Genomic DNA, 25178 nt, shown 5'->3' with positions numbered 1-25178 from the left:
CTGTGGGGCACGCCGCAGTGCCCGCCGGACAGCCAAGCACAGGGACATGCTGGGTTCACAGACGGTGCTGGCACAGACACCTGGTGACCACAGCCCATGAAGAGACTCTGTCTTCAGGGAGGGACGATTTAACTGAAACGGCGGTGGAGGAGACAGGCAGAAAGTCCGTTAGGGAATAAAGTGTCAGGGATGGTCAGTGATGGGCAGAAAGTGGGGTGGGGTGGGGTGGGGGTGGCCAGGTGGGGTCACATGGTTCCCTCAGTGGAGGTCGAGTGAGCTTGACATCACAGCAGATCCCTGGGCAGAGAGCAACAGCCCCGCCCCCGAGGCCAAAGCACCCTGTTGGGATTGGAGAGAGCCAGGGGCCGCTTTGGAGGAGGGGTGGGAGGGGGTCACATGGGGCCTCTGCAGGGTGGTCTGGGCTAGACAGAGCCAGGCCCAGGGGTGGCGAGCACACAGGTCTCCTGCTGTCCCCTCGTGGTCAAGGTACGGCTCGGCGCAGAATGGGAAGAGTCACCTCTGCAGAGAGGTAACTCTGTAGACACCCTGGGGCAGGGTGGCAGGACTGGCTGACGGCCAGAGCCAACGCCCCATTGTCATCAGGGGGCGGTAGAGACTCGGGTGTTTGTACCCGCAGACGTTGTGGTCGAAAGCCTGTGGTTTGGGGAGTTATCCATTGTGGTTTGTTTGTTTTTTTTTAAGATTTTATTTACTTATCTTAGAGGGGAAAGGAAGGAGAGAGAGAGAGAAATACCAATGTATGGTTGCCTCTCGTGCGTCCCCTGCCGGGAACCGGGAACTGGCCTGCAACCCAGGCATGTGCCCTGACTGGGAATCGAACCGAGATCGTGTGGTTCGAGATCGTGTGGTTCGAGATCAACTGGGATCGTGTGGATCCCAGGCCCGAGCTCACTCCACTAAGCTACACCAGCCATGGCTCCATTGTGTTTTTAAGGGGAAAAAAATCGAGGACATTCAGGAAAAAGCTCTCTGAAGCACTGGAAAAAGTTAAGAAAGAAGTATGCAGACTTGTTAGCGTTTGTTCCTGATCGGCGCTGTAGGGATGGGGTGAAGGTGAACCCAGGAGAGAAGAGAAGGCCTGTGTCGGCCCCACTTCGGGCCTCCGGGTGTTTGAGCGGTGCACGCGGGGCTGGCTCCCTGGTGTGGCTGGTGCTTGTATCAAGGTGCGCCTCCAGCTGATTTTTGTTCTTTTATGCATTTGACTCTTACAGAAAGTGTATGTTGTTCACATAATAAAAACCTACGTGAAAAGACCCGCTTTGTGGGGAAAACGTAGCTGATACCGGGGCGCTCTAAAAAGCGGGTGCTGGGTTGACCACCATGGCTAAAACCCCTGGAGCGCCAGGTGGCGTTGGGTAGGAGGGGCCGGTAGGCCAGGAGCACCCTGCCGCCGCGTGCGTAAGGGGTGGCGTTTTGGTAACAGATGCACATCGACTCCCACGAAGCCCTCGGCGTGTTGAACACTCTGTTTGAGGTCCTGGCCCCTTCCTCCCTCCGGCCTGTGGACATGCTGCTGCGGAGCATGTTCGTCACCCCAGCCACACTGGTGAGTTCCCCCTCCTGTGGCAGCACCGTTTGTCCCCGCCACCAGGTTCTGCTGGGCCAGGGAGCGGCCTGAGGACTTGCATTTTATACAGGTTCCCAACCGGGTGGGGGTGCAGCCTGATTGGGGCCACGCTTTAGAACAGAGGTTTTTGGGTGGGATGGTGAAAGGGGGTAATTTTCCCTCATGAAGTCGGTGATCGGGAAAAACGTCGTCCTCTTTTTCTCCTTGACTGCAGCCTGGTTTCTTTCTCCCAGGCCTCTGTGAGCACCGTCCAGCTGTGGATCTCAGGAATCCTGGCCATCCTGAGGGTTCTCATCTCCCAGTCCACGGAAGATATCGTTCTCTCTCGCATTCAAGAGCTGTCCTTGTCTCCGCATCTGGTCTCCTGCCCCGTAATTAGTAGGTTAAGAGGTGGGGACAGCAGCAGCTCCACAGCAGGAGGACACAGCGAAGGGAGACTGGAGAAGACCTTGCCAGAAGAAACTCTCTCCAGGTGTGCTGTGCACCTGGCACTTTCCTCATCCTTCTCCTTCCGCGAGGTCCTGGTCCCATGGGGTTGGAGAGCCAGGGCCATCTCGTCACCTCCAGCTCTGCGAGCTGGGTGCGGGCAGCCCCCGTCCTGTCTCAGGTCCCCCACACAGACTGCAGTGGGCTGCCCAGAATTTGGAGTCTCCACCTGCCCGTTGGGCGTTGGTCTTACTACCCCCGCCCCCAGGGTGGCTGCCCCCTAGCGCTCCCTAGGGGACACGATGGTATCAGAGCGCATCTGCCCCCAGTTGTCTGTGGGCTTCGTGAGGGCAGCCGTGCCGATTCCGGTACCACAGATGCTGTGCTGGACGAGTGTGCATCCACCCTGGCCCGACTCGGGGTGCTCAGTAGGGCAGTGGGGCTTAGAGGATGTGCTGTGAGTGCAGTTTCTGCCCCAAGCACCTTCCAGCCAGGGCCACTGCACACGTGCTCAGCACCCGTCAAGGTCATCGGTGGGGTGCCCGCGTGTGCGGAGCCGAGCCCAGGAGGCCCTCGTGTTGCCCCGTTTGCAGGGTCCACTGAAGTCTGGGGCTCCCCCCCATGTTGCACTGACCAGGTGGCTCAGATGCATGAGATCAGAATCTCCAGTGCTGCGGTGGGCCACCAGCACCTTGCCCACCGACCTGCTCCGCCACCCTCCTGCCAGTCCTTTGAGGGGTAGGGCCTCAGAGCTGCGCCCGTGGCGGAGGGACTCTGTCCCCGGCGGCAGCTGCGACTGTCCCGCGGCGCGCCGCGCTCCCCTCCCACTCCGGCTCTGCAGAGTGTGTGTCCTGCGAGCGAGTCTGCATGTTTGCCGCAGCTCGGGGCTCAGTCACGTCGCCCTGCTCACAGGCACCCTCCGCTGTCCTCGCAGGTTCCTCCTGCAGCTGGTCGGCGTCCTCCTGGAGGACATCGCGACCAAGCAGCCGCGAGTGGAGATGAGCGAGCAGCAGCACACCTTCTACTGCCAGGAGCTGGGCACGCTGCTCATGTGTCTGGTTCACATCTTCAAGTCCGGTGGGTGGCGCCCGTGGCGGGCGGGGGCGTCCGGGGGTCGGAAAACGTCCGTCGATGGGTTTGGGTCTGACCTCAGGGTGTCAGTTCATCTCTGAGGATGTTCCTCTCTTCTCCAGGTCAGAGTGGCGTGTCCTGTGTCCTTAGGCACCTGTGTTGGGGCTTTCTGTGCCCCTCAGATGCTCACTGGCCCAAGGCTCTGACCACTTCTTCTCTCCTCAGAAACCGGGAGAGGGTTTTTTAGGGTCCCCTAAGCGCTGTCCACCAGAGCCCCTTGCATCATGGGATGCTCTGTCTGTACCATTGTGTTGCCTCCAGCCACTGGTGGCTGTGAGCACTTGAAATGTGGCTTGTGTGATGGAGGAGGTAGTTTTAGCTTGAAACTAACTCAAATGGGAACGGGCCAGTGACCCTGAGCCAGGGCAGCTGTGGGGAGAGGCACCGAGGAGCCCGTGCATTTGCTGCCAGTGGTTTTGGGCTTGTTTGGTTGTCCCAGCATGTGTGCCTGGGGGGCCGTGTGTGCGCACACATGGGTGTGGAAATGTCTGCTTGTGTCTTGTTTATTTTCACTGTGTTTCTTTTAAAGACATCAGGGGGCAGGATTACTGTGCTTGGTTGGTTTTGAGATAGAGTTGAAATAGATCATGCTGCCCTTGCATATAAATGAAGTACAGTCAGCACCTGAAATGGGTAACTTTTGTTCATGCTCTGCTTAAACAAAGGCAATGAATTTCACACCTTTACTGAAAATTGGTATGTGATCGGTCCACTTCCAGTATTCTCTCTCACAGCGGAAGCCAGTGGGAGTCACAACGGCCTTAGCCTCTGGTTCTCTGCCTCCCCTCCTGTAGGGGAGGGTGTGGCTGCCGAAGCTGTCTGCCTATTTCAGGTCCCGTCCAGCGGGAACAGAGTGGCCAAGGCCGACGCCTGGCCTCCAGTTTGCAAAGCCTGGGTCACTGGTGCCCGTGCTCTCCTGAGTCAGGCTGGCTGGAAGCGGGCAGCGGAGCCCAGGGCAGGGCCGCACATGTTGTTGCTCTGTCTCCAGAGCGGCCATGTGGAATCCCCAGGCCCGTGGCCGGAATGAGGCCTCCTGTGCTGGCTTGTCTCCCGTGTCCATCTGCTGGGCCCTGCCCCACTGCCATCAGACACCCACTCAGACGAGGGCCCCCGGGCCACTCCTGACCTTCCTTCCTGGTCCCTGCTGTGTGGGGGCCGAAGTAGGGTTGCTGTAGGAGGGGAAACAGTTCTTCCTTGGTGACAAAATTGGCATCGACTGACATTCTCGCGTGGGCAAAGGGTGAGGGCTACTAACGGTTATAGTGCCGAGAATAATGTTCTCCTGTGGGCAGACAGTGCCTTCTCCGGGTGCGTTCTGGAGGAGAGGGAGGCAGAACATGGCGTCATCGTCTGGGCCTGAAAGTGACACATGTCCCTTTGTTCATATCTCTCTGCGGTGGGCTGGTGCAGTGCCAGCCCCGCACAGCTGGGGGTGCTGTCCACAGCCGTCACCAGCCCTTGTGTGTGCCACCCGGCCCCCAGTGCCACCCAGGCTGGGGTGCTGCCCCAGGCTCTGCAGACAGAGGGCAGAGCCTTCCCACAGGCCTCTTCAGTTCCTCCTCCTGTCACCACGGGGTGGGTGTTGTTCCAGTGGCTCTCCCCTGACGACAGCGTGGAACCATTCCATCCTGACCATAGTTTCCCGTTGCTTGTGCGGTAAAGCCGACTTGTGTGGTTTGTCACTCTGCGCTCCTGGCCTGGCTCCAGGGTCCCTTCTGGGAAGATGTGTCTCTTCCGTGTGCCTGTTGACCCCACCAGGAGCCCATGCGGTCATGGGAAGCATAGAGAGGAACCAGGGCAGGGTTGGGGATGGAGGTGGGCGGTGCTGACCACAAAGCAACCGGAGGGGAACCCTGGCAAGGGAAGCCAAAGACAAGCCGAGCACTAGGAGTCTTCCCGTGGGCTTTCTTGGACAGTCACGCTTGTGTGAGTCTCTTCTTTCATCTCAGGTCACGGGTGTAATTAGTCACGAGTGGGAGGAGACATCTGCCGTCTGGTTGTCCCTGTTTTGGACGCCCTGCGCGTCTGCAGTGCAGTGACGTTTAAACTGGAGATGAGATTTTGCCTCCCCAGTGTGATGCCAGGAGACGCAAGGCCCAGACAGGAGCTGCTCCCTGGCTGCGCTCTGCAGTGTGTGTGCCCCTTAGGGTGCAGGCCAGCTGGGGAGCGTGCGGGGGGTGGGGAGTCCAGGGAGGAACTCACTAATTCCCAAAGGGGATTCTTCTAGGCCCCGAGCAGGAGGCTGTGGAGAGTCCGAGTCCGAGGACACCTCGTGGTGGGCTAGAGCCCACCTGGCCCTCAGCCCTCAGTAGCCCGCAGAGCGCAGAGCTGGGACTGGCATGGGGCACTGTCTGTTTGCTTTCTCTGTCATTGGTTGTGGCCTGCGTGACCCCTGGGGTTGTTGCCCTCAGCTCTCAGCACGTCCAGGAGCCCCTGGGTCCGCAGGCGTGGGTGCAGGGAGGGCCTGTGGCTCCTCTGAACACCACATGCCAGAGAGAGCCATGCGCTGGTCCTGAAATCCGGCTGCAAAGTGTTGGACCGTGGTGAGCGCCAGAGACCTGTTTCCTTCATCAGTAACTTTGGGTTTGTTCCTAGGAATGTTCCGGAGAATCACAGCAGCCGCTTCTAGACTCTTCACCGGGGACGGCGCCGAGGGCAGTTTCTACAGCCTGGAGAGCTTGAATGCGCGGGTGCGCTCCCTGGTCCCCACGCACCCGGCCCTCGTGCTGCTCTGGTGCCAGATCCTGCTGCTCGTCAGCCACACCGACTACCGCTGGTGGGCCGAGGTGCAGCAGACCCCCAGGTGCGTCTGCCCGCCGTCCACGAGGCTTTGTCAAGGTTTCGCTGCGTCTTCACCTTCCTTCTACAGACACTGTTGTGGGAAAATGTGGTCTGGCCAGAAGGGGCGTTCAGAATTGCCTTGTTCTTTTCTTCTTTAAAAAAGTATATTTTACTGGCTATTTCAGTTGTCCCAAATTCCCCCTTTGCCCCACTTCACCCTGTGTCCCCTACTCCCCCCAGCAGTCCCCCACCTAGTTCATGCCCATGGGTCATGCATGTAAGTTCTTTGGTGTCTCCATTTCTGATACTGTTTTTAACCTGCCCCCGCCTATTCTGTACCCACCAATTATGCTTCTTATTCCTGTACCTTTTCCTGCGTCCCCCTCCCAACTGATAACCCTCCAAATGATCTCTGTATCTGTGGTTCAGTTTCTGTTCTGCTTATTTGCTTGGTTTGTTACTTAGATGTAACTATTTGCCCTGGCTGGTGTAGCTCGGTGGATTGAGGGCAAGCCTGTGAACCAAAGGGTCCTGGTTCAATTCCAAGTCTAGGGCACATGCCTGGGTTACAGGCCAGGTCCCCAGTAGGGGGCTTGCAAGAGGCAACCAGATACTGGTGTTTCTCTCCCTTTATCCCTCCTTCCCCTTTAAATTGGTTTTGGTTATCCTCAGATAATGAAGTCATATTTGGCAGCATTCCAAACTGTTTGGAGATACCTGATTTTTTATTATTATTTAAAAGGACTTACTAAGTACCTGATTGTGGGTGGCCCTGTTTTTGCAGAAAGTTTTCAGGTTTAAGCCTCCATGTTTAGGCACTCTCTCGCTCAGACGTTCGTACTATGTGGAAATAGAGATGCCCTGCGCCGCCCCCCCACCCCCACCCAAGGCTTCCACATGGTGTTTCTGGAAGGCTCCAGAGCCCACGGTGAGGAGAGAATGCTGGGCAGTGAGAGACTGCTGGAGCCATCACGGTGAGGTCGGCTGCCTGCACTCTGGGGGCGCTGAGCCGTGTGGGGCTGTGGGATCCCAGCGGGCCAGTCCAGTCCCGCTCCCAGGAACAGCCGGTGCTGGTGGCATCACTGCCTGTCGCTTGTGCTCCGTGTGGGGACCGGCAGAGGAAGGCAGCTGCTCTGCCAACCTCAGGTCATGGAGGCTTTCTCCCCTGATTCTTCTGGAACTTTCGGACCTTCACCTTTTAGCTTTCAAGTTAATTTTTGCGAATGACTACATGTAAAGCTGGAGAGCCATTTTCTCCCTAAGGGGACAGTTGTGTCAGTGTTGTCTGTTGAAGAGTCTGCCTCACTTTTGTGAGGCCCTGGCACTGCTGTTAGAAGCCCGTTGAGGCCACGTGTGCGGCCCTCTCCTGCTCACTGCGTCGGTGGTGCGGAGACCTCGGGTAGTGTGAAGGCTTTCTTCTCTTTCCAGCGCGGTCCTGGTCCTTCTAGGGCCGTGCCTTTCCATGTCTGCATTTCAGAGTCAGCTTCTGAAGTGTCCACGGGGAGCTCGCTGGGGCTCAGAGCGGGGCCTCCGCCAACCTGCAGGCTGGCTTGGGAGGAATCGTCGTCCCCATGGTGGTGACTCATCTGGTCTTTGAGCGTGGTTTGTCCCTGTATTTAGGTCTTTTTCAATTTGCCACGATACCCTATATTTTCCTCTTTTGGTAACTAAGTGTTGCACATATTTTATAAGTTTTACCCTGCATATGTCATGTTTTGGAACATACCTTCAAGTGGTACTTGCTAGGGGGTGAGCCCTGGCCCCTCTCCGCGCCCAGGGGACTTTTAGTGCTGGAAAGGAGGAGGTGTTTTCCCCTTAAAAAAAGAAGAAGAAGAAGAAGAAGAAAATAAGTGCAGTTTACCCATCTCCTCTCCATTGAGACTTTGAAAATGGTTTCTTCGTCCCCTGCTGTGTTCTGGTCTGCAGAAATGGGGGTCGCGCCCGATGCCTGCTGCACTGAGGGTTCCTGCTGCAAGCACACCGCCTCTGCGTGGAGACGCTCCCCTCCCCGCCGAGAGCCCGTTTCCTCTGTTCCTTCGTGAGGCCTGGGCCCTCCCGTGTGGCTGCTGGGCTGTCTTTTCTGTCCGGCTCCTGGACTTTCTTATGTTGGGGAACCACTTGGTGTTTCATGGGGCGGAGGAGATGGACTCACTCCCCATGGTGTGCCAGGCGCCGAGACTGCAGAGGCATTAGGAATTGCAAACCTGTCACTGAACTTTTTAAACCAGAGAAGGTAAAGGCAGATCTGGTCATTGGCCTCTGGTGCTGGAAACACGCAAACAGCCCTGCTGGCTGCCCAGGGTCAGAGGCGGCAACTGCTGGCCGGCTGGGCTGGGCGTGGGGTATCTCCCGTGCCAGGGTGCCAGCCAGTGGCTGGGCATGTGGGCCCCTGTCCTTCTGGCCCTCTCACTCGTCCACGTCTGTCCTCACACGTGCGTCTCATCCTCTTGTGCTGGTTGGAGTGTAACCTCTCAAGGGTCTTTCATCACCTTGGTGATGCCCCCATTGGCACTCCCAGGTCCTTCCCCGACCTGTGTGCCTGGGGTCAGTCTGCGGTTGTGTCAGAACCCTCTGGGCCCGGGGACTGGGCTTTCTGAGCCGGGCGACGGGCTGCGCCAGATGGCCCGTGTCGAGAGAAGTGAGCGAAGGAAGGCGAGTGTGGTCTGGGGTTCGCCAGGCGTCCCCCTCAGCTCCTGAGGGCAAACTGTAGGTCGGCCTAAGTGCAGGCGGTGTGCTCTGTGCCAGGCTTTCCTGATCTTCTCTGACTCGTTTTCTCTTTCTGTAACATTTTGTATTGTCCTCTCTCTTGTCCTGGAATAAGACTAGTGGGTTCTGTGTCCCATCTGCACTTGACTGTCATGAAGACAGAAGGCCTTCGTGGTCACACACAGGGGACACTGAGGGCACACAGTGTGGTGAGCGCTCAGCCCCTGAGGACCTTGCGCCCAGCGCTGTCCTGGGTTACGCGCCGCCCGTCCTCCATGCACACTGTGGGGGCGGGTCTGTGTGTCCGGAAGGCAATGGAAAGGAATGACTGGAAGCAGGAAATACAAAGGACAGCTGCTGTTTTTCTATGTAGACTCACCAGATGTCACTCAGTCACATTGTTACGTGGTACCTGCCCCCCGGCTCCCAGCTGCACTGGGCAGCATGGCCACTCTTAGGACAGGCCACCATGACAGGGTCTGCTCCTGTCTGCTTCTGAGTGTCGGGACTGCACAGGGTTAGGATTTGCTTTTCATCCCCACCCCCTCCCCATGGACGGTTAGGGTCCCACTTGCACGTGCCGTGGCACTGGGGGTGTGGTGTGCCAGCCACTTCCCCAGGACTGTCCTGAGGCTTGGGTGTGCAGCCTTGGATCTAGGGTGCGAGATCCCAGGGCATTGCCTGCCACTTGTTGGGACCCAGTTGGGCTGACACCAGACCTTCTTGTCTTCTGCTGATACTGGGGTCAGAGACTCTGCCCTTCGCTCCCTGAGGCTCCTCATCCTGAGCTGTCTCAGGCACGCTTGGGGCGAGTCATAGGGGACTGGCCGGAGGGCTGGCCACGGAAAGGTTCTCACAGCCGCGTCACTTCCGACACAGCGAACACGCTCTCCTGTGCCACATGCAGTCGGGTCACCACCGCAGTCAGGATGTGGCGCAGCACCTTCCCCGCAGAGAGTCCCCTCCTGTCCCCTGTCTCCCTCCCCTGGGCGCGTCTTCCTGAACCGAGCCTGGGGCAGGATGCCTTTCAAATGGAGCTTACTGACAGCAGCCTTGAGGCTGGCTGGGTTCTCACACTCGGCACGCGTACTGCAGGCTCGTGTGGTGCTGCGTGTGTCAGAGGCTCACCCCTTGTGCCGGCTGAGTGCCGCTCCATCGTGCGGGTGTACCAGGTAGTCTGTCCATTCTTCAGACAGGGCAGTTTTTAACACTTTTGAATCTGCAGAACTCTTCGTGCCAGTTCCCTTCTAAACTCAGAGGTGGGGCAGCAGAAGTAGACCCGTTTCTGAATATTCCCAACCTGCTACGACCCCTGTCTGCCTCTGAGCCTTGCCGGAGATGCGCAGGCTCACTGCCGTGGGGTCAGAGCTATCTGAGGTCGGGCCCAGACCGCTGAGGGCCGTCTGCGTGGTGGCCCCGCTGTGGTTCAGGGTTGGGGAAGAAGCGGGAGTCTCAGGGCATGTGATTCCCAAATGCCTGGGGAGCAGACAGAGTGCGAGGGGGGTGGGGCGTGTGGCGACCATCACAGTGTGGGTGCTCTAGGACCGGGCTCCGTGAGAGCAGGGGCACTGCGGGCACGTGGGGAGCGGCGGCGTGTCAGCTGTGTCATGCCCACAGATTCGTCCCTGCCTGTGAAGGCCTCGTTTCTCCAGTTCCCCACGTGCGCTCTGCTGTCACTCGGGTGGGTGACTGAGGGTGTGTCGCACACGCACACTCTGCCGTGGCAGCACTTAAGTGCCGGCTGCAGGCCCAGCCACGACCCTAGCCCTGACCGCCTTTGGTGTTCTGAGAGTGAGCTTGCTGCCGCCCAGAAACCTCTTCAGTGGGTCTGTTGCTCCTTCTAGAAGACGCAGCCTGTCCAGCACGAAGTCCCTGGGTCCCCTGGTGTCTGAGGAAGAGGAGGACCCCGACTTGGCATCCACACTGGGAACGTGCAGCAGGGAGATAGTGCGGCGAGGGGCCCTCATCCTCTTCTGCGATTACGTCGTAAGTGCAGGCACGCGGCGGGAGGCGCGGGGCCTGGGGCCCGAGGCCGCCCTCGAAGGCTGGGTCGGGGCAGACCGACGGCCCCCGGCCTGGTGAAGCCTGGGCTCCTGCTCGGCCTCGCCTGGCTGCATGGTGGGGACCTGACACGGCCGTTGGGCCACAGAGCTGTGAGCCGGTCCGTAGGAGGCCCCATTCAGCTGCCACCGTGGCGTGCACTTGGAGGGCGTCCTGCGCCTGGGAGGTGCTGGGCGGGAGTGTCCCAGGGAAGCCATGGGAGCTGATAGCCGTGATCAAGCTGCTGCTGACCAGGGAGGGGTCTGGGGTCAGTTTTTCAGGCTGTGGAGGAGGTAGATGCTCATTGCATTTTTTAAAAGATTCTGTCTGAATGTTACTCTTTTTTAAAATTAACTTGAACTTTTAAGCAGAAACTAGTATCACGTATTTAACATAGAATATTTCCCAAAACCAAAAAGTAAACAGGAGAAAAGAAAATTTCTTGTAATTCAGTTACTCGAGTCAGCCCCTTCCATCGGTGACGTTTTGGCGGGGGTAGCACTGTTTCTGCACCACCGTGGAGAGTGGGCGTTTCTTGGGTGGCGGCGTGCACGCAGTGCTGTCGTCGGCAAAGCACGGCCAATACTCCGGACCGGAGAGGACGGCCTGGAGCTCCTTCCTCAGCTGGACGCGTCCTCACTGGTTTTTCTTGTGGGGGCAGCAGGTTATTAGTGTTCGGTTTCGCTTTACGTTCTTGATGTTGGGACAGTTTTTATCTTGTTGCACTTCTGAGAAGTGATGCAGTTATTCAATACATACATATCTCAAAACGGGTTACTCCTGTTGCCTTTCTAATTGGTATGTGGGATCCAGTCATGTTTTGGAATCAGGAATCCTAGTAAAACTGGGACAGTGATGGGGGACGCTCTTTTGCCACTGCCCCCTCCCGAGACTGGAGCCAGAGGAACTGGAGAGCACCCTCAGCAGGCCAGACGGGAGCTGGGGACAGAGCAGGGATGCCGTGGGCGGGGCGGCCCTCACCGCTGCTCTAGGGACCCACTGGGGTCGTGCCGGCTGTGGCAGGTGCCTGATGACTCCCCCACAGTCCTGGGCCACACGCTCCTTTTTCCAGCCGTTGGCTGGTGTCCCTTGGAGCTGGACTGCTGGGTCCCATTTCCTGTGGGGTCTCCCTTGGAACGGTCTCAGCCACAGTGTGCGATGGAGGTGACGGGCTCCTTCCTGCCGACGCATGGCGGCACACCCTGGCCCTCTTCAGTGAGGGTTGGATTCAGAGTTCGCCTCCCCTCCACGCCTCTGGCCTTGCCAGCGGCTCTGATGTCTGTCCTCGGGGGCCTCTGGACAGTGAGCCCTGACCATTGTCTCCCGCAGTGTCAGAACCTGCACGACTCTGAACACCTGACGTGGCTCGTTGTGAATCACATCCAGGACCTGATCAGCCTGTCCCATGAGCCCCCCGTGCAGGACTTCATCAGCGCCGTCCACCGGAACTCCGCCGCCAGCGGCCTTTTCATCCAGGCCATTCAGTCCCGTTGTGAGAACCTCTCCGCCGTAAGTCTCTCCCACTTGTGGCTGCAGTTGTCAGCCCGTTTCCCGGGCCTGTGCGAAGGGTGTCGCTTTCCACCCGCTGACCTCCTTCTCTCCAACGCCAGCCTGCCACTCTGAAGAAGACCCTTCAGTGCTTGGAAGGGATCCACCTCAGCCAGTCGGGCGCTGTGTTAACGCTGTACGTGGACAAGCTTTTGTGCACTCCGTTCCGCGTGCTGGCTCGCATGGTTGACACCCTTGCTTGTCGCCGGGTGGAAATGCTTTTGGCTGCGAATGTACAGGTACCGAACGAAACACTGACAGTGATCTTTGTTGAATCCAAGCAGGGCGGGCCGCACTGTCAGCTGGGGTTTCCCTCCACAGGCACGTCTTCCGTCTGGTTACTGAGACGTGCGGCGTGTGTGAGCAGTCATCAGTGTGTGTCTGACACGGTGCTTCGTGTCCATCCCATCCCCCGCCCCCGTCTGCCTCTGTGACGGTGGCCGCCCCCCAGCCTCCCCTCTGAGAGTGAGCACAGGTGGTTTGGGGCGCATCACAAAGCCCCTGACGTGCCCCTGTCCCCCGCAGACCAGCGCGGCCCAGCTGCCGGCGGAAGAGCTGCACCGAATCCAGGAGCACCTTCAGAGCAGCGGCCTGGCGCAGAGGTAACGCGGGGCTGGGGCTCCTCACTTTGGGGACACGCACAGGACGAGAGGCTGGCGTCCTTCGCGGACGGTGAGCCTTCCCAGCAGACACACAGTCGGGCCTTGCTGTCTGAGAGGTCTGTCTGCACTGGCAGCAGAGCCCCTTGCCGCTCTGGTGGAGGCGGGCGCGCTGCCCCTGCTGTGTGAGAGCGCCCGGTGCCTCTGCTGGCCGCGCTGCAGGGGAGGGCGGCAGGCGTCGCTGGCTTTGCCTCAGCGAGACCGCAGGCTGTGCTCTCCTTGCCGAGTGAGAGCTGTCGGCTCAGAGAGACCTTACCGGCTCTTGGTGTGCGTCTTGTTAGGTTTTTGTCTCTTTGCAGCTGTTTATCACCTGATTTGTATGTGAAGTCTTCAGAAGCTTGCCTTAGAAATTACAACATCTGTTGTATGAGCGTACTTATATTCCTGTGACTGCAAAGGAGATTAAGATGGGCCTTTACCTTTTTTCTCCTGGGGGTGGGTGGGGATTGTGGAATGAGAGAGAGAAAGCACAATAATTCCCTGTGGCTCAGCCTGAAGCGTGCCTGCTGGAGGTGTCTTCACCTGGGGAGGGCGTGACCCGGGGGCCGGACCTGGTTGGGGGTGACTTCTCAGTGTGCCAGACCGATCTGTGTTGTGGTTTGCATGTCACTCCAATAGCTGGCGGTGGGAGTTCGGACAGTTGTCCTTATGCGGCCCCAGAGCTGGCACTTGGGCCTGGCTGAGGAGGACGACAGGTGCCCTGAGCCAGAGCAGGTGGCCCTTTTCCGCATAATTGGTGTAAACCTTGTCTTGCTGGGCAGCCGAGCGCACGGGCCTCACACAGTCCATTTGCATTTACAGACCTGCCTTCACTAGCGCTCCACCCACATCTGCCTGGTGCAGTGTCTCTCTGCAGAACAGGCACGAGCACACACTGGGGCCAGTGAGAGTGGGCGAGGCCTGAGTGTGCATTGTGACAAGTGTGCTGCTCACCAGGCGTCCCCCACGGGACTGGGCTCTCACCCACGCGTGCTCACTTCCAGGCACCAGAGGCTCTACTCCCTGCTGGACAGGCTGCGTCTCGCCACCGCCCCTGGGTCCCGTGGCCCCTCTCCTCCAGTCACAGCCCACCCGCTGGATGGGGACGGGCCTCTGGCACTGGAGACTGTGAGTCCAGACAAAGTAAGTGTCCGCCATGTCCACGTGTGACCCAGGGGCTCTGTCCGGGCACGGAGTGTGCAGTGGTGGTTCAGTTCGTGAGAAGTCACAGCACTTGGCGCGGCTCCAGCAGACCCCTGGCCTGCACTGGTCCTGCCAGCTGTGTGCAGGGTCCTGTCACTGACACGGTGCCTGAGGTCCAGCTCAGGTTGTTGGCAGGGGCGTGAGTGAGAAAGGACATACTTTCTTGGACACCGTGGTGGGGCCACCAGGGTCATCACTGAGAGGAGCAGGCGTTGGGTGGCCGCGGCCAGCGCAGGCTTTCGAGCACAGGCCTGCTTACCCGGCTCCCTCTCCTGACACCTGCTGGCTGTCTGAGGGTGGGACTGTGTGCTGACCCCCCCACCCTGAGAGCCCTGTGAGTTACCCTCACCTTCACCACTGACCACTCATAGCTGGGGACCGTTGGGGCCTTCAGAGCAGCTTGGCACTCTGCTTCCCTGGAGGGGTCACTTTGTATGTGAATCGGGTTGCGCAGCCCTGCAGCCCGAGCACACTGTAGCAGAAGCTCAGGTCTCTGTCCTCAGGTTCAGTTCGTTAAGGTTTCTGCTGGGCTGGCTCTGGGCGTGGGGCAAAGCTGCACCCTGGAGCAGGTGACAGTGCGGTGCCAGGCAGTGAGGGTGGGACACAGGGGGAGGTCTGCGGCCTTTGGTGGCGGTGCCAAGCGGAAGGATAGTTGACTGTTCACCAGGTGAAGGGGAGAAGGAGCAGGTTTCCAGACAGTGGAGCAAGTTCAAAGACAAGCCTTTGAAATACCTCTATGGTTTGGGGAGCAGCTTGCATGGCCAACCCAGGGGTCATGGTTACGGACCTGTGTATGCTGTCCAGGGAGGCTGCTAGTCCTCTGGTCTGGGGCAGGGTGGGCAGCACATGTCCAGTGGCGCTGAAGCCCCTGGAAGCCCCTCCCCACTGCAGGCTGCTACCAACTTTCCCCCTTCCCAGGACTGGTACCTACGCCTGGTCAAATCCCAGTGCTGGACAAGGTCCGACTCTGCGCTGCTGGAGGGAGCGGAGCTGGTGAATCGGATCCCTGCAGGTGACATGCGTGCGTTCATGCTGAACTCGGTACGGCGGGGCGCGGCGGGCCCCGGGTACCCCCTCCGCTGTTGCGTAGACATGCTTGATTGCTCCCGGCGTCCTGCAGCCGCTCGGCTCTGCCGCGCTGGCGAGGGCCCATAGTCCAGGCAGGGCAGGATGCAGTGTCTGTCTCCTAGAGCCCAGAAGGGGTCATTTGTGCTCCAGTCAGCCTTTCCCGTGTGTAAGGGAAGTGGGCTCCCGCACAGTGCGGCCTGCTGCCCTCGCTTGTTCTTGTAGCTGTGAGAAAGGCCTCGAGTGCTGCCGCGGGGAGTGCTGGGTGCTCCAAGGCATTCTGGAGACTGGTCTCGAGCGAGGCGCTCCTGCCCCCACGTGCAGCGAGGCCCCCACTTCCTCACGGGGTCCCCACCTGCACTCCAGATGCCGTGTCCAGCTCGCCCAGGGCACCCTGGCCGGGCCTCTGAGCCCCTGTGCTCTGTGCTCCGGCCGTGAGGCGTGCAGCCCTCCCTGTCATCTGGCACGGCCTTAGTGGGCTCCCCCGCAGCCCCCTGCGCCCAGCTGCCTTGAGGCTCACCGAGTGGGAGTGAAGGGACCGCAGGGACGGTGGGGGCCATGAAGGCTGGCCGGCGGTGGGTGAAGAGTGTGCCCCAAGGACTGATCCCACCAGTTTCAAAATAAGCTGTGTTGGGGAAGAAAGAAAAAAAACAGGAGCCCTGGCTGGTGTGGCTCAGTGGATTGAGCACAGGCCTGTGAAGCAAAGGGTCACTGGTTCAATTCCCAGTCAGGGCACAGGCCTGGGTTGCAGGCCGGTTCCCAGTGGGGGAACCATGAGAGGCAGCCATACATTGATATTTCTCTCCTTCTCTCCTTCCCTTCCCCTCTAAAGATAAACAAATAAAATCTTTTTAAAGAAAAGTAAAAATAAATAAGAAAATAAAATAAAATGTTTTTTTCCGACTGGAATTGTAGCATTTGTGTGGCACTTTGGTTTATCTCAGGTGCTTTTGAGTGTCACCTGCCTTGTCAAACCGTGGGTGCGGTAGGGGCTCCGCCAGTCTCCTGGAGGGCCCGTCGGCCTCCTGGATTTTTCCAGTTCAAGTCTTGCCATTCGGTTGTTGATTTCAGACAGACCTGAAGGCACGGTAAAACGGGGACAGTTTGTTTTCACGAAAACACTAGAAGAACAGGCCCTGAGCGTGTGTTTCACCGAGTTGTCCGTCTGTTTGTAGGAGTGGGACGGTCTCACCGTTCCTCACTGTGAACTGGTCTGTGTTCGCTCAGACACGTGTGCGCGACCCTTTCTTCTGTTGCATCTCTTGCCCGGTCGAGAGCCTGTGGTTGCTGAACCTTTGCCACCTTCACGCAGGAGTTCAACGTGAGCCTGCTAACCCCATGCCTGGGCCTGGGCGCGCGTGAGATCTCCGGGGGCCAGAAGAGTCCCCTCTTCGAAGCGGCTCGTGTGGCGACTCTGGACCGCGTGACCGGCGTGGTTCAGCAGCTCCCCGCTGCCCATCACGTCTTCCAGCCCTTCCTGCCCGCGGAGCCCGCCGCCTACTGGAGCCAGCTGAGCGACCTTTTCGGTAATCGAAGTAACCGAGTCTTGTGGTGTGAGGAGCACCGTGGGGCCAGGGTGGTGCTTTGCACGGAGGAAACCTGTGGCGGGTGCTGTTGCTCTTACCAGAGCACTCACAGAAGTCACTGAGGGGCGGTGCTGGGGCCCCAGCCACGCGTGGCTTTTGGTGTGCTGGTCGCCATACCGTGAGTTGGCCTGGCCGGTGCTCTGAGCCCTATGGGCGTGCTTGCACCCACAGCGAGCACACGGGGGGTGCGGGGGGGAGGCGGTGTGCATGCACGTCCGAGGAAGCGTGTCCAAAAATTGCCGACTGCCTCTCAGAGGTCACGCGCCTCTGCCAGACTCTCGTCCCCCAGGACAAGCTTCTGTTTTAGGGGACGCTGTGCTGTACCGCTCCCTGACCACACTGGCCCGTGCCCTGGCCCAGTACCTGCTCGTGTCCCCCAAGCTACCTGGCCACTTGCACCTTCCTCTGGAGAAGGAGAGGGACACTGTGAAGTTCGTGGTCGCGACCCTGGAGGTGAGAGGTCTCGGGAGCTTGGTGTCCCTGTGCGCAGGGAAGAATGGCTGGCACCACCGCCTGAGACTGAGGAAAGCGGTTTCATCTGGGAACCCAGGGCTGTGCACAGTCAGGTGCACCCTTTGCCACCTCCATTCACGCCTGCTCGGTGTCGGCCCGGGCCTGCCCGTCACCTCCCCTGGGCTCTTGCTGCGTCCTGGCCCAGATGCCGCACGCTGTCCACAACATGGCGCTTCCTCTGCTGCCCCCAGAGCTGGGGGGGAGGCTCTCAAGAGCCTGAAGCCGTCTTCCCTGACCCGTGGAGGCTCTCGCCTGTCCTCGAGCAGGCTGAGGGGAGATGGCACTGGTCAGAGAGCAGGGGAGGAGGGGGGAGGGTCGGGGAGAAGCCAGCATGGGCGAGGGCTGAGTGCAGGCCTTTGGGGTCTCCACAGCACAGTGGGGCCAGCATGCCGAGATGGGAACCTGTGCCCTGACTTCTAACTGCCTTCTAACTGCCTTCTAACTGCCTTTGACTCAGAGCACAGACGCTTTGTTTGCGTTTCTTCCCAGGGGAAGGGAGGCACACAGGTATGTGCTTCCCGACCTTCACCACTGGAGAAGTATTCGTCTGACACATTTGTCTGGTTTCAAGTTGAACAGTATGCTCACACTTTGAACCATAGGGGTTGAACCCTCTGTGTCCACACTCACATTTCCCCCACAATGTGTGCACGCTATGAGCCCATCGCCTGTCAGACGGGTTTGGAAAGGAGCCAGAGCCAAGTTGCGTTGCCCCCCTGAGCAGGGGCATGGGTGAGCCAGCCCCTGCGCAGCTGCAAGTGGCGCTGGGAGGGACCGCACTGTTTGCTCTTCAGGGGTTCGAACTGGCATCAGCTGGAAGCCAGGCTGTGTCCTCTGGCTCTTGGTGTGGGCAGGAGGCTGGCGAGCGTGGGGCTGCTGTGGCGTGAGCCCTGCCAATTCTTGTGTGCCTGCCGTGTGCAGGGGAGGTGCTTCCTGTACTACCTCACTCGGGTCTCTCTGCAGCGTGGGCTCTGGTCCCCACTCTGCAGACGAGGGCAGGGTGCAGAGAGGTTCACCCAGCTGGGGCGTGGCCTGTCTGGCATCTGAAGCCAAGGCAGGCTGTGTCCGGAACCCAGGCTCCTAGGTTCAGCTTCCTAGACCACAACACAGGCCAGTGCTGTGGGTGTCCTGGGATAGAGCCGGGAGGAGTATGGCCAGGGAAGCATTCCCAGAGGAGCCCGCAGAGCTGAAGGGAAAAGGCACAGCCAGGTCAGGGTGGGCATTCCGGCAGAGGGGGGAGTCCCGGGGACTTCGGGGAGCAAATGCTCAGGACTGAGTGGAACAGAGTGGACACACCAGCCCCTCTCTGGAAGGGCAGAGTTGCTGGGACTGGCAGGACGGCCGGAGTCGTCTGCTTCTCTGGCAGAGAAGGAGACCTGAGCAGGAGGGCAGCGGGGCCTGAGCCTCTGTGGTGCCCACCTTCCCCCGCAGGCACTCTCCTGGCATCTGGTCCACGAGCACGTCCCACTGAGCCTGGACCTCCAGGCAGGCCTGGACTGCTGCTGCTTGGCCCTGCGGCTGCCCAGCCTCTGGAGCCTGCTGGCCTCCCCGGAGATGGTGACCCACGCCTGCTCGCTCATCCACTGTGTCCGCTTCATCCTGGAAGCCAGTGAGTCTGTGACCGGGCGGGCTTCTGTCCTCTGTCCCTCGAGCCAGTCATCAGCTCCGCACATCTGCTCACAGTTACGTTGTGCCGCCTGCTTGCCAGGTGCCAAGTTAAGGAACCGGGGGTGGAGGTGGGGGTACAACATGGGCCTTGATCTTCAGGATCTTGAACTCTGCACTAGGACTTAACTCGAATGTGCTTTTGTGGTCATCTTGTTGACATTTTGGAGTTCCAGCTCCCATAAAAGGTACTTGTGATTTCATCACTCTGATCGCTGATACTGGCTGACTGTTTCCTGCTTTTAGCCCTAAGTGATGATAGGCTAATGAGGTTACTTGTGTTCTGTCACGATCAGGGTGCTTGTTCCTACCCACGTGTCGTGAAGTAAAGATGAGTTCATCTCCTCAGGGGACAGTGTCCCTCAACAAGGGCCGTGAACCAAATTTTTAAGTGAATTGACATTTTATAGGGTGGAGGATGTTTTGAAGTTTTGTGTTTTTAAATGGAACGTTATAGAGTGGCGTTTTGAAGTTTCATTGTTCAAATTGTTTTCATCTGTGCGTCTGTGGCCCCCTTGGGAATGGAGGGCCCAGGAGTGCCTTGTCAGAGCCATCCTCCCCTGGGTCGCGGGGCCCTTCCTGCAGCAGCGAGGCACCCCACACGGGGACAGCTGTTGGGCTGGGCGGTGGCCGCAGACACCGGGAGCCCAGCTCCTTGTGCGTGCCAGGTGGACCGCGACGCTGACACCTAAGGCTAGCCTTGTCCGGCACTGAGTCAGTCTGGGGACATCTGGGCCTCATTGGACAGAGTCTGTCCCTTTGAAATGTTACGCGATGCTGCACAAAGATGAAATTGAAACGAGAGGGAATGGTAAAGTATTTAGAAATTCTTTCGTATGTTCTCTCATGCTTTTAGTCGTGGTGCAGCCTGGGGACCAGCTTCTTGGTCCAGAAAGGAGGACGGACACCCCCGCAGCAGCCAGAGAGGACACAGACTCGCACACCCAGAGTAAGTGTCTGGGTCTGTGCTTGTCACTGTGCTTTTAGGGGCTTAAAACTCGTTCACAGAAAAGACAGTCCTGGTGGTGGGTGCGAGCCCTTGCAGGCCCACCTAGCTGTGCCCTGCGGCTCCTCCCCACGTTGAAGGGCGTGGGGGGCGTGGCGCTGCACCTGCTCCTCCCTCTGTCTGCTCCTCTTCCCCTTCATCAGGCTCACTGCCACTCACCCTCCAAACTCAGCAGGGGTGTCACACTCCCGGGGGGGCATCCCCCCTCCCCCCTCCCCCACCCATCCGTGCCTCCATTCTCTCTTTCACGCGCTCTTCCGTTTCGACACTAGGTTCTCTGTGTACCCACGGTCTCGTTGTGTTGCTCACTCAGACTCCGGCCCTTTGAGGGCAGGGAGCATGTTTCCTTCTCTGTCCTTCCTGTGTGTTGTTTGTTGAGTGGCGAGCGAACACACGGAAACACCCACCCGAACATCAGGTCCCTGTGTGTCTGCCTCAACCACCTGTCTGTGTGGGTTTTTAATTGGAAATCCCTGCTTTGCCTCCAGAAACAGAAAGCTCACGTCCCGTTCACTTACGTTCGCTCTAGACTCGGGCTGAGCACCCAGCTCTTCACGTGCTTTCTCTCGACTCTGGTGTCTCACCCTGAAGGTGGTGGCAGAGTGGGAGGGGGCTTCTCGACTGGGTGACTGCTTGCCGTCCCCGGGGCCTCCAGGCTCCGGGGCTGTCCCAGCCCTTCATGGGGTGTCTGGCTGGGTGCCAGCTGCAGCTGTTCCCCGGTGGCTCTGGGCTGTGTCTCATGAGGACACCTGCTCGAAGCCGCGGAGTCTTCTCCACACTCCACCGATTTAGGAAACATGCCTTTTTCATGGCTGGTACATGAATGTCTTGTGTTTTTGGTTGGGGGTTTTTTTGCCAGCTTTTGTGCAGTCCCAGATCATGATGGCGTTTTCCCATTGTTAGAGTTGAGCGTGGCAGTTTTTCTCCTGGTTACCTGCTCCGGGCTTTGCGGTCACGCAGCATGCGGGAGCAGCGGGGTTCCTCCCGCGGCCAGGCCCCCCTCCGGCAGCGTGCCTTGGAGCTGTGCTCCGTCGGCCCTGTGTCTGTGGTCTCACGTGGATGTCCGCAGGCCTTGCCGCCCTGCTGGCTGGCCACTCTCTAGCTGCATGACTTCAGCAAGTCCCTTAACCCGCTGTGGGGACAAGGACAGTGCTGCCCTCCGTGGGCACCACAGTAAGCGCTGGGCTTACTCCTGGTGCTCAGCAAACATCTCGGGATTCCAGTTCAGTTGTGAATTCCCATTGCTCTGAAGACAGTTCGGGCACAGGAAGGGTCCGAGTCAGGGCAGGCAGCCCCCCGGCTGGAGGGCATGTAGTGCAGGCTCAGGGCATAGTGGGCATCCTCCCTCCCTTTGCAGGCCGGTGCGCTCCTCCTGGCCGGAAAGTAAACCTCTTTCTCACCTCTGTAGGACAGTCCTTTAAAGATGGTCCAGTAAATCTGATCAAAGTCCATCGTTTCTCTTGGCTCAGGTTTGACACCTCAAGCCCAGGGAGAGTACCTTCTCTGCGTGAGGAAGTCGCCTCACCTGGGAACTCCCGTGTGCCATGGGAAGTGCTCACACGCAGCCCTGGACATGGGTCCGCTCGGCGTACCCTCCGCTCTGGGAGGGCAGAGGCGTCGGTTTGGGCGTGCATTCTGACCTCTGCTAACTGTGGTGCTTGTCTAGGCCCTGAGTACGTTACCGCAGCCTGCAGGATGGTGGCGGAGATGGTGGAGTCTTTGCCATGTGTGCTGGCCTTGGGGCATAAAAGGAACAGCAACACCCCTGCATTTCTCACGCCGGTGCTCAGGAACATCGTCATCAGCCTGGCCCGCTTGCCCCTCGTCAACAGCTACACGCGCATCCCCCCACTGGTGAGTCTGGGTGTTTCTCTGCAAAGGCAGGTCCCTGGCCTGGGACCCCCGGTGGCCCGGATGCTGCCTCACCCCTGTGGCCTGGGCACTGCGTCTCATGCTGCTGCCTGCCTGACGTCCTCAGGCCCCACGTACAGCTGGAGTTGGCAGGAGTGCTGGCTCTTCTCAAACAGGGCGACAGGAACATGCCAGCACAGACCACCAGTAGGCAGGCGGCCGCAGGGTCCTTCCGCACGGGGCGGCAGCCCACTGTCTGAGGAGGGGCGTGCTCTGGGGGTGGCTGTGATAGCACAGGTGCGGGGTCTGCAGCTCAGTGACTTCATTTCTTCTTGCCCACTCAGGTCTGGAAACTTGGGTGGTCCCCTACGCCAGGAGGGGACTTCGGCACAGCCTTCCCCGAGGTCCCTGTGGAGTTCCTCCAGGAAAAGGAGGTCTTCCGAGAGTTCGTCTTCCGCATCAACACGCTAGGTAGTGCGGGCTCCTGCTCAGAGCCCGACGCACGGCAGTGCGGGGGTGGCCCGGTGCTCCAGAGCGTGCTCTGCTGGTCTCGCCCACAAAAGGGCTGGGAGTGGCCTGCTCGTGGGTGTGTGCTCTGAGTGTCGCAGTGAGAAACTCCTCCCCAGCTCCTGGGTGTCGGAGACTTTGATCCCACGTCTTTACGTCTCAGGCTTGTTTGAAGTCGGGGTGGGTGCCCTGCTAATTGGGGACGGGGGCTGATCTCCGTATGAGGCACCCCCTCAGAGCAGTGCTGTTGATCGTCTCTGCTTGCTTTCTGTGTCACTGGCGCCGTCCTGCTGTGCAAGACGGGCTGATGGGCACAAGGGAACCAGCCTGGGGGGGACTCGGGGCACCTTCGAAGAGGAGAGAGCACTGGGCTCGGGTGGGCAGGTCATCCAGCTGCTGGGCCCTGGCTCTGTGGGTGCTGCCTGCTCCCTGCATCCGCTGCCCGTTTCCAGACTCTCGGAGATGCCTGATGCCGGCACACCGCGGCTGTCCTGCCCGCAGCCTTCCCTGCTCTCTGCAGTGAGGCAGGGGTGGCCTCTTTTGTCCCCACTGCTTATCTGTGGCCTGGTGGGGGTCGTAGTAGCAGATCCTGAAGGGCGGTGCCCTGCTAGGTGGTTCCCAGGAGCAGGTGTCTCGGAGTTGGGCGCAGGCACCTGGCAGCCTAGTCTGCGTCTCCGTGCGGCCCTCCTGCCTCGGGATTCCGCAGGTGCCGTGTCTGTGACCCTGAAGGTCTGGGCGGCAGGCACCCGGTGCACCTGCCTTTCCCTTCAGTCACCGGCTGGCGTGTGACCCTGAGTAACAGCCCGAGGCTGGCTGCCCTGGGGGCAGTTTCTCTCTCTCTCCTTGGAGATTGTCACCAGGCAGCCCCCACCTTGCCGCCGCCCAGTGCCAGCCCGTCTTCCTGAGCCGTCCCTGGGTGGGGGCTGTCTGATGGACCACGGCAGTTCTGCAGTGTTGTCCTGCTCTTCGCCCTGTGTGGATTCCCACCCCTGTCTGTATTTACTCAAGTCTGTGTGCCTGCGCCCTGTGCCTTAGCCTCTTTCTCTCTGTGTCAGCTTAGCAAGGAGACCTTGTCCCTTGTAGCAGCCCCAGGGCAGGTGGCATGGCCACCTCTGCCTCCAGCTGATGAGTGGGATCGTGGCGTGTGGCCCTCAGACCCAGCTGCTCCCCCGGTAGCGCCTGTGGTGTGGACACCCGGGCCGGGCCTGTCCTGCTGCCCTCTCTGGACTACGCTCCTTTGGGGCCCGTGCCAGATGGACCCCCAGTTTCAGTCACACGGACACGTAGGGGCAGATGCCATGCTGCACATGTGTGGTGCTCAGTGCGGCAGGCGGTGCTACGGAGTGTATCCGGGAGCCCCCACTGGCGCTTCCAGGCCGCATTACGCTCGGCTGCCTCCACTTGGCAGGGGTCCGGGGTCGCCTCTCCACCCTGCCGTGTGTGCGTCTGTGTCCTTGCTGATGGATGGGAGATGCCAGTGTCGCACGCCACAGAGCTTTCCTGAGGGTTGAGGGGGCTGCTGTCCAGGGCCCTGGGGCACTGCTTGCTCAGAGGGGGCGGCCCTCTCACGTAGCATTTGCATCCGCAGGGTGGACCAGCCGGACCCAGTTTGAGGAGACATGGGCCACCCTGCTCGGTGTCCTGGTGACTCAGCCCCTCGTGATGGAGCAGGAGGAGAGCCCACCGGAAGTAAGGTCCCTTGCAGGCCCCTGTGTCCACTGGCTGGTGCCCGGCAGCTACGGCAACTTGTGAACCGTTCATGGTGGGCAGAGGAGGGCAGTGTGCTCATTTTTCCTGTCTCACGTTGTTCTCGCTGGTCGCCAGATTGCATTTGGGCCCATGTTCCAGAGCAAGAACAAACCTCCCTGAGGCTGGGTGTCCTGCACAGACCCCATGGCTGGGGTGGTCCCAGGGGGCTCCCCATCAGGACCAGGAAGAGTCCCCCAGGGGCTGACACCCATGCGAGGGCTCAGTGCCCATGTGCAGGCTGAGCCAGCATGAGTGGCACCTCGTGGAGGCGTGCACAGGCGCCTGTGTTCATCTGTCTCGGCTGCTCTGCAGAGGTGTCGCCGGTGTCTTGGGGTGTTTTCCATGTTGACGTTAGTGTTAGGAGCAGCGGGTGTTAGATACAGCAAAGCCGGCTCCCTGGAGGGACAGTCCCCGTGGGTGCGTGTCAGGACCACCAACGTTGTCCGTAAGTCCATGTGCAGAAGCTACCGGGTTGTCATGTGCAAAGTTTCTAATACTAGCGAGGAAACGTAAGGAGCTCTTATTTGCAGGTTTGTGTGTGAGGGCTGGAGCCTGGCTTTGTTGCAAGTCCCAGTACATGTGGCTGTGGCTGGCTGGCTGTGGGGCCTGTCCCTCCACAGTGCTCAGGGCCTCTTCCCACAAGGCCTCATGGCCTGAGAGCTGCAGCCTCTGGGGTCTGGTGTCCGGCTGCCTGTGACGTAGTTGCATGTGGCTGTCGCTGCAGGAGGACACGGAGAGGACCCAGATCAATGTCCTGGCTGTGCGGGCCATCACCTCCCTGGTGCTGAGTGCGATGACCGTGCCCGTGGCCGGCAACCCAGCCGTGAGCTGCTTGGAGCAGCAGCCGCGGAACAAGCCCCTGAAAGCTCTCGACACCAGGTTTGCTGAGGGGCACGAGTCTCAGGGACACAGCCGTGGAGGGGCCTTCAGGGCACCCCGCCCCATGGGGGTGGGCTGCAGCCTCCCCATGGCACTGCCCCTCGTTGCTCAAATTAAAAACAAAGCCACTGCACATTTGCCTCACGGCGAGAGGTGCAGCCCAAACGTGGTGTATGACAGTGACAGCGAAAGCAGAGCGAGGAGGCACAGGGGCCGAGTGGCTGTGCAGGGTGGGCACAGGACGGCGTGCCAGCGGGGACGGTGCCTCTTTCCCAAACTCTGAGCCTTTGTCCTGG

At 59.6% G+C, this 25178-nt stretch overlaps 1 protein-coding gene across 1 annotated transcript in view; it reads left to right on the top strand.

Annotated features, from left to right (window-relative positions):
* HTT (huntingtin) overlaps positions 1-25178 on the top strand; it is a 103119-nt gene that overhangs the window by 67271 nt on the left and 10670 nt on the right. Inside the window, exons 38-55 of the mRNA XM_037046643.1 lie at positions 1445-1567; positions 1822-2060; positions 2949-3091; positions 5741-5948; positions 10477-10618; positions 12002-12181; positions 12283-12459; positions 12746-12822; positions 13863-14001; positions 14980-15102; positions 16439-16652; positions 17020-17165; positions 18657-18834; positions 19747-19839; positions 21563-21750; positions 22092-22218; positions 23843-23943; positions 24728-24882. Of these exons, the coding sequence (XP_036902538.1) occupies positions 1445-1567; positions 1822-2060; positions 2949-3091; positions 5741-5948; positions 10477-10618; positions 12002-12181; positions 12283-12459; positions 12746-12822; positions 13863-14001; positions 14980-15102; positions 16439-16652; positions 17020-17165; positions 18657-18834; positions 19747-19839; positions 21563-21750; positions 22092-22218; positions 23843-23943; positions 24728-24882 (2753 nt within the window). The remainder of the gene's footprint in view (positions 1-1444; positions 1568-1821; positions 2061-2948; positions 3092-5740; positions 5949-10476; positions 10619-12001; positions 12182-12282; positions 12460-12745; positions 12823-13862; positions 14002-14979; positions 15103-16438; positions 16653-17019; positions 17166-18656; positions 18835-19746; positions 19840-21562; positions 21751-22091; positions 22219-23842; positions 23944-24727; positions 24883-25178) is intronic.

This window comes from Sturnira hondurensis, unplaced genomic scaffold (genome assembly GCF_014824575.4).
Source record: "Sturnira hondurensis isolate 20B ecotype Veracruz unplaced genomic scaffold, ASM1482457v3 Scaffold0000780, whole genome shotgun sequence".
NCBI classification, from domain to species: Eukaryota; Metazoa; Chordata; class Mammalia; order Chiroptera; family Phyllostomidae; genus Sturnira; species Sturnira hondurensis.
Note: the sequence above shows the minus strand (reverse complement) of the source record. Positions and strands in the feature narration are given on the sequence as shown.